At 34.8% G+C, this 7,551-nt stretch overlaps 1 protein-coding gene across 1 annotated transcript; it reads left to right on the forward strand.

The window, feature by feature from the left end:
* Nucleotides 1-2,272: 2,272 nt before the first annotated feature.
* On the forward strand, nt 2,273-5,459 carry LOC130507298 (protein DETOXIFICATION 9-like). The gene is made up of 6 exons (XM_057002008.1): nt 2,273-2,518; nt 2,608-3,239; nt 3,352-3,408; nt 3,915-4,153; nt 4,264-4,287; nt 5,074-5,459. Exons 1-6 carry the CDS (start codon nt 2,309-2,311, stop codon nt 5,277-5,279), a joined length of 1,368 nt encoding a protein of 455 aa, XP_056857988.1. The 5' UTR covers nt 2,273-2,308; the 3' UTR covers nt 5,280-5,459.
* The last annotated feature ends 2,092 nt before the right edge of the window (nt 5,460-7,551 follow it).

Raw genomic sequence — 7,551 nt, forward strand, 5'->3', positions numbered from 1 at the left:
GTTAGCTGATACATTATATGATACCAAATAATTGATAATTGGTTTGTATGATATTATAAGAGACTTGATGTTCATTGATACATAATTTGTGTAGATGATAAATAATTAAATAAATAACTTGTAAGCTTATACATCTTTTTATAAGTTATTCCATACATGTTAGATGATATATATACTACTATACCTTAGAGGTTATACATTACACTAGTTATAATTTGACCAAAAATTAGTTTTCAGCTAAAATAATGTGTACCTGCTAAAATGACTAAATCTATGTTTACCTGCTAAAATTTAGAGTTACACGCTGTATAACAACAAAGTTAACCGTTAATATATATATATTTGATATATAATACAATATATTAGCTTCTATAGAATATTTTATCGATAACGTAATTTCGATTTGATCTTCGCTGCTTTATCCAACAGTCCATCGTCTGTCCTGCCGTCCATCTCTACAGTCTGACACACGCCTTCTCTGCAGTCTGACACACACCTTTTCTACAGTTTGATCTGTATTTAATAAAGCAAGAGCATTTTCATCTACAAATTACCAAAAAGTTATTTCTTTTTGAATTATGTACAATCATAGACATTTCTTTAATATAGGCCTCCTTTGGAGATATTCCACTCTTTTGATCAAAAAAAAAAATTGATAAAAAAAAAAAGAGATATTCCACTCATTCTCCCTATTATATTAGACGAGTATCACATAATTATTCATGTTAAAAAATCATTCAATCAAAATCAACTGTCTCAACCTCCATTATATTATATTGGACGAGTCTCACATAATTATTTATGTTCTTATATTAAAAATTTCTTAAAATATCAGCGTCAGAGTCATCTAAGGCCATAAATTAAATTTGGCCATATGGATAATGGTTGGACTACCACGGTTTACTCATCTTTGACAGACCTGTACCCATATAGAAAACCCGAGGCTCGCAAGTATCTGAATCTGACTCCATGTGTCATTCAGTGATTCAATCTAAAGTCAGTTATTTGTAGTCAAAATCCGAACCTTTAAAACACTGAAATGCTGAACATAATCACATTTTGGAAAAATTTGAACACTATATATTCTCAAATAATGCCATATCTATATACAATATCAAAACCCAATAGATCGTAAAAAATTGTAGAAAATTCATGAATTTGGAGGCGCTAAAACCTTGGAAAGATAGTTGCATCAAACTTCAATAGTTCAGTACAACACTTGAGTCCTAAAGGTTTTAGAGCATGTCCATCGGACAGGTTGTTAAAAAGGAGTTCTAGTCAGAAAATATTAGTATTATAAGTTAATTTGTATTTTTAGTTAAAATTTATTTTCTTTTGAATGCTTAGACAAATAAGAGTTGACAAAAAAAAATAAGAAAAAGACACATCTCTTTTACTGTTTGCAACCGGTCCTAAACTAAGTACTTTAAAAGCTTTTTCTTTTTTCTTTTTTCTTTTTTTCTCTTTCTCTAATTTTCTTTTTTTCTCTTTTCCCTAAATTGTTAAAAAACCTAATACACTAGAACTTACCGATGGACATGCTCTTACTGAGTTCACCACCTCATTCATTTTTACTCATCTAAACCTTCCACCTCAACTTTCTCAACCATTTTCTGACAGATGGGCATTATATTTAGGATCTGGTCCACCTTGGGTTTTTACTAATTAAATCAACATGATCTTTTTGATTTTAAAAACAGCTATTGACAATTTTAAGATTTAATGCTCATTCCATTTCATATTTTCCGTTTTATATTAAATGTTGTTATATCTTTTATATTTTGTTTTATTATATTTTTTTCTTTTATATTTTCAAGGTAAATATTAAATATTTTTCTAGTTTTTACGTTTATTTTTAGTTCATTAAATAATAAAATAAAATAAAATCATGTATTAAATACGAGTAAAAGTATTTAATCATTTTCTTAATTCGTGTTCACAAACCTTAAACGATAATTATAAGGAATATAAAAAAGAGTTAACACCCATGACCATTTAACCCAAAAACAACCAAACTAGATTAGTTTATTCCAAATGGTTGATTATGGTCCAATTTTGATTCCTTTTGTAAACGTTTATTTCATTACAAGTTTGACAGGCACACGCTCGATCACAAATAGGACAAATTCGAAAGATCGTGATATGATCCTTGTTCATTAATTATTATTTTTCCCGACAACCTTGGTCATTAATTATCATGTCGAATTTTAATAGAAAGCCAAACGTTAATAAGTCAAATCAAATCATATTGGTTTTCACTACTAGCTAGACTCCACATCTGTAAAAAAAAAAAAAAAGAAAACATACAATGGAAGTAAATCAGAAAGGAGTAGATCAGATAAGATGGGAGAAGTTGAAGAAAGTGGCATCCATGGCGGCTCCCATGGTGGTGGTAAACATATCTCAAACCCTTCTTCAAGCCACTTCTACAATGATTGTTGGCCACAAAAGCGAGATCTCTCTAGCTGGAATTGCTCTCGCTAGCTCCATCGCTAATGTAACCGGCTTCAGTCTCCTCGTAAGTTGAACTTGTACAAACTCATAACAAGTTTTTTTTTTTTTTTAAACAAGTTATTCTTCTCTGATTCAAGTTTCTTTGAATGACAGTCTGGTCTAGCGAGCGCATTAGAAACATTTTGTGGTCAAGCCTTTGGAGCTCGTCAGTACGAGAAGCTCGGTTCATATACTTTTACGTCCATTGTTTCTCTCCTCATCATATGTTTCCCAATCTCTCTTCTATGGATTTTCATGAAGAATCTTTTGTTATTGTTTCATCAAGACCCAGAAATATCAGAGATAGCTTCTGTTTACTGCCTTTGGCTCATACCAGCTTTATTTGGTTACTCCGTACTTCAATCTTTGATTCGCTACTTCCAAACACAAAGCCTGATTTTTCCTATGGTTCTGTCTTCTTTAACGGTTCTGTGTTTCCACGTGCCGGTTTGTTGGGTTTTGGTTTACACTTTAGGGCTTGGAACCAAAGGTGCAGCTTTATCTATTAGCCTTTCTTACTGGCTAAATGCGGTTTTCCTCTGGTTTTTCATGAGACGTTCTCAAGTTTGCGAAGGCAAACGCGTTTTTGTATCGGTGGAAGCGTTTGGTAACATGAGGACCTTCTTCTCTTTAGCCGTTCCTTCTGCTTTGATGATTTGTCTTGAATGGTCGGCTTTCGAAATTTTGATTCTTATTTCCGGTGTTTTACCCAACTCAAAGCTAGAGACATCTGTGATTTCCATGTGGTAATACGAAGTCCTAATTTCTTCTTTTTTTTAGCAACGCTATAGTTTCTTTAAATCCTATGATTGTTGGCTTGTTGCGTATAAGCTAATGGCTACATTTTCATTTGAACAGCGTGACATCGTCTTCTTTGCACTACAATCTAGCAACTGCAATCGGTGCGGCCGCAAGGTCAGTTTGTGTATATAATTCGCTTATGAACGCAAATTCAGAAGACGAAAAAACCAGTTGCCCTTAAATTTTGTTGGACTTACAAGTCATGTGCAGATTAGTCTATATTTCTTTTATATAGTATTGGCTTATTGCAATATGACTCATCTTACTTCTTTATTATATTTCTAACTAACACAATCTCGAGATGATAGGTGTTTAAGTCTATTTCAAATCAAGTTCCACTTTTAGATCGGTAACATATCCCATTTGAGCGCTAAACTTGGGTTTAAATATCATGTTAAGGTTTCTAAAATAAAAGCTAATTATCAATGAGTAGATTGACTTATGTTTCTTAACTATTACTCTATGTCACATGTTACTTTTAAGCATGTGGCTCCTAATAAGCTATTTCATTGAAGTAAAACACATGTGAACAATAAGGGAAACGTCATGCAAACAGAGAATCAAAGTGCTTCAGTTAAACTATTTATTTTATTTATTTAATTGAATTTACTTAAATGTAGCACAAATGTGGCCAACGAACTAGGAGCTGGAAACTTAGTCGCAGCTAAAGCTTCTGCGTTTGTTGCAATCATGATTGCAGCTGTTGAATCTTCTTCCGTAAGCTTTGCTCTGTTCATGTCAAGCAATGTTTGGGGCTACGCCTATAGTAACGTCCCTGAAGTGATTCACTACGCTGCAGAAATCACACCGGTTCTCTGCATTTCCATTGTCATGGATAGCTTGTCAGCCTCACTAACCGGTTAGAGATCCATATTCTCTTTAGTCTTTATAAACACGAAGAAAAGAGATTTTCTATATAAACGTCGTATTTATTTTGGTGTATGTGTGTTTGTGACTTTGTGTTTTAAGGGGTTGTGAGAGGAAGTGGTAAGCAGAAGTGTAACGTCCCGACCGTCCACGGCTAATGGGCCACCTACGCCCGTTCTCTCGGCCCGTGGGCCCCATCCCATCCGACGGTCGGTCCTTAATTTTTCAAGGCTCGAAATCATTGTTTACTGACCCTGCAATCACCACCCGACCTTTCCCCGTGCTTTGGCCTCACTCGCACGCTATCGCGAATCACTTCCTGATAGGTCACCCATCCTTTCACTACTCCAGCTCAAGCACGCTTAACTCTGGAGTTCTAAACGGATGTGCTCCGGAAAAGGTAAGTCAACTTTGGTGACATAGGTAGCCAAATCAATTCTCTTAAACCTTTTCATATATCACAACTCGGGATGTTACAATTCATCCCCTCTCAAAGAACGCAACGTCCTCGTTGCGCCCCACGACAGGTCTCAAGACGCCTCTCAGGTTAGAACTGAGACGGCTAACCAGCTCTGATACCACTTGTAACGCCCCGACCGCCCACGGCTAATGGGCCACCCACGCCCGCCCATCCCATCCGACGGTCGGTCGTTAATTTTTCAAGGCTCGAAATCATTGTTTACTGACCCTACAATCACCACCCGACCTTTCCCCGTGCTTTGGCCTCACTCGCACGCTATCGCGAATCACTTCCCGATAGGTCACCCATCCTTTCACTACTCCAGCTCAAGCACGCTTAACTCTGGAGTTCTAAACGGATCTGTGACGGAAAAGGTAAGTCAACTTTGGTGATATAGGTAGCCAAATCAATTTTCTTAAGCCTTTTCATATATCACAACTCGGGATGTTACAAGAAGATTGGAGCTTATGTGAATATCGCTGCGTTTTATATCATCGGAATTCCAGTAGGACTTCTCTTCTGCTTTATACTTGACTTCAAAGTTAAAGGTCTCTGGATTGGAGTTCTTACTGGATGCACTGTGCAAACTATCACCTTGTTTCTCATTACTACATTCACAAAATGGACCAGTGAAGTCAGTGAGGCCTCGGCTGTTTAATATGCCAATTATTGCGGTTGTGTTCCCATAAAATTATTTGTAAAGTCTCAGTTAGTACTCTTATGTTTATTTTTGTTCTTTTCTATCAATTAGATGCGGCTAATTTTTTATTTTAAAAACAATACAAATATTGTAATATGTAACTGCAAAAGCGAATTTAAATGTGAAAGATGTATGATATACGCCTCTAATAATACCTCCAATCCAAGTATGAGAAGATGTACCATCCATTCATAAATCTACATGGGTTGAGACTTAGACGTATAGGTTTTGAAAAACAAAATAAATGTCAGATCAACATCAAACTTGTTCACCACGAGAAGAGCACATATCTGGTGGTAATATACTAGAAGCTTTTTTTTTTTTTGAAAAATATACTAGAAGCTTTTTTCTGAAAAATATACTAGAAGCTTTTAAGAAACAGGTTTACCAAATGGGATCAAAATATCTACACAACCTTCTTTTTTTTTTTTTGTAACTTACAACCTTCTTTTTTTTTTTGAACATGATCTTCTTTCATTCTTCTCCCAAAAGGGACATCATTTTACAAACTTCTAAATAGAAGAAGCTTAGAAGTTTTATATAGAGTTTGATTTTTAAAAAAAAGCAACTCATAGACTTTATAAGGATCCTGCGTCTTAATTTTGTTAGACCAGAGATTAAACAAATTGCTCTTCAAAGTTGACTGGCAGAATTGGTTTCCGTAGCTGCATTATTTATTATTTATTACTTTTTAACAAGAGTTTGTCCTCAAGTCTTTGATTGGATGGACGAGATCACTAATCCTAACACTGGATTTAATCCGGCTATATCAATTTGACTTTGTTATTCTTTGTCATATATATGATTGACCTCTCGTTTTTAAAATTGTTTTATATCGTCTTTCGTTGTCAAGAAGGACCGCTTAGTAATTAAGCCACGCAGATTGCTAAACTGTTTTTATTCGTAAAAGAAGGAGCCATGCATGTTATCGAGCATGTTTTAGATATCCCTAAACTGGGTATATTTTTTTTTTGAACAAAAAAAACTAGGTATACTTGTAACTAAAATGAGGGATGGAAAAATCCTTGAACAAATTTCAGCCGACAATACCAGGTGAAGTAGATTCAAATAAAACCTCATAGTTCAACCAAAGAATAGAAAGGTAAACAAATATTTTTCAGAAATAATATAGACATCATACCTGGAATAGTTATTAATTACTCACCGAAAATCCTACTAGTGTGATACCAAGTAAAGAGCAAAGTAAGCACGTTCTGTTCATGTGTATAATAAATACAAACAATAAGATATATAGTCCGTGAATTAACAATGAGAGCCGGAAGAGGTATTCCTATTGGATTTATCAGCAATCCGGAAAACACCTGCCGGAGATGTCTGAATAAATGTTAGCTCTGCCATTTTATTATATCAGTTCATTGGTCTAGTTGCATTCTAGCCGTGAGACAGTGATATGGTGGTGAAACTGCAAAAGTACAGTTAGCCTATGAAGAACAAAGGTCCATCATGAGTCTGGAGAAGAGTCAATACCAATCTAAACGAGTCATCCCAAAACATAAGAAGATCAAGACACTAAAGACGATCTGAATGACACAAGATACTCGCCGGAGATCACATCAACCATTACGATTCTCTTCCGAATGGTTATAAAAGAACGGCAAAACAGAAGTAGAAGGAAATCCAAGTTTCACACATCAAAACTATACCCAAATTACTCACAAACTTACTCGTATATTATACGCTATTAATCATCACAATTATATGAGCTTGAAAATAATACACTTTTTCGTAACAAAATCACCAGTAAACAATTTTTTTATTTATACTTCTTCGATATGTTAGTATATACCTTAAACCTAATTCCTGGATATAATTTGAGTTTCATCAGCTATGGCCCTTAGTCAAAAGGAAACATGACCTAAAAATTGGAGTGATTAAGAGATAAGAAAAAGAATGTTAGGGTTGATACAATTTCTTTTTTGTGGCTGTAGTGAGATCATGGATGATGGATTCAAGGAGAATGTAGCCAATAGAAGGATGAAAAAGTTAAAGAGGGAACAAAGAATCTGAGAGAAACAGTAGCTTAATTCTTATCTCTTCACGATAAGCATCTTCGTACTTGTCGCTTCCCTATACCTTCTTCCGTATTCTCTTTTACTTTTTCAATCCTATCTCCCTTCCTTTTCTATCATTCCACATTCTCCCACTCACACCTTTCTTTTATTATATTTATTATATGCAAATATGTCACAATTACACATTACATGTATAC

This window comes from Raphanus sativus, unplaced genomic scaffold (assembly GCF_000801105.2).
Source record: "Raphanus sativus cultivar WK10039 unplaced genomic scaffold, ASM80110v3 Scaffold4294, whole genome shotgun sequence".
NCBI lineage: Eukaryota > Viridiplantae > Streptophyta > Magnoliopsida > Brassicales > Brassicaceae > Raphanus > Raphanus sativus.

Bases quoted from the DNA above. Each gene is read 5' to 3' on its own strand.
- LOC130507298 (XM_057002008.1), top strand. From the start codon at position 2,309: ATGGAAGTAAATCAGAAAGGAGTAGATCAGATAAGATGGGAGAAGTTG. The intron at 2,519-2,607 runs GTAAGTTGAACT...TTTGAATGACAG, and splicing joins TAACCGGCTTCAGTCTCCTC to TCTGGTCTAGCGAGCGCATT. The intron at 4,288-5,073 runs AGAAGTGTAACG...CGGGATGTTACA, and splicing joins TGTGAGAGGAAGTGGTAAGC to AGAAGATTGGAGCTTATGTG.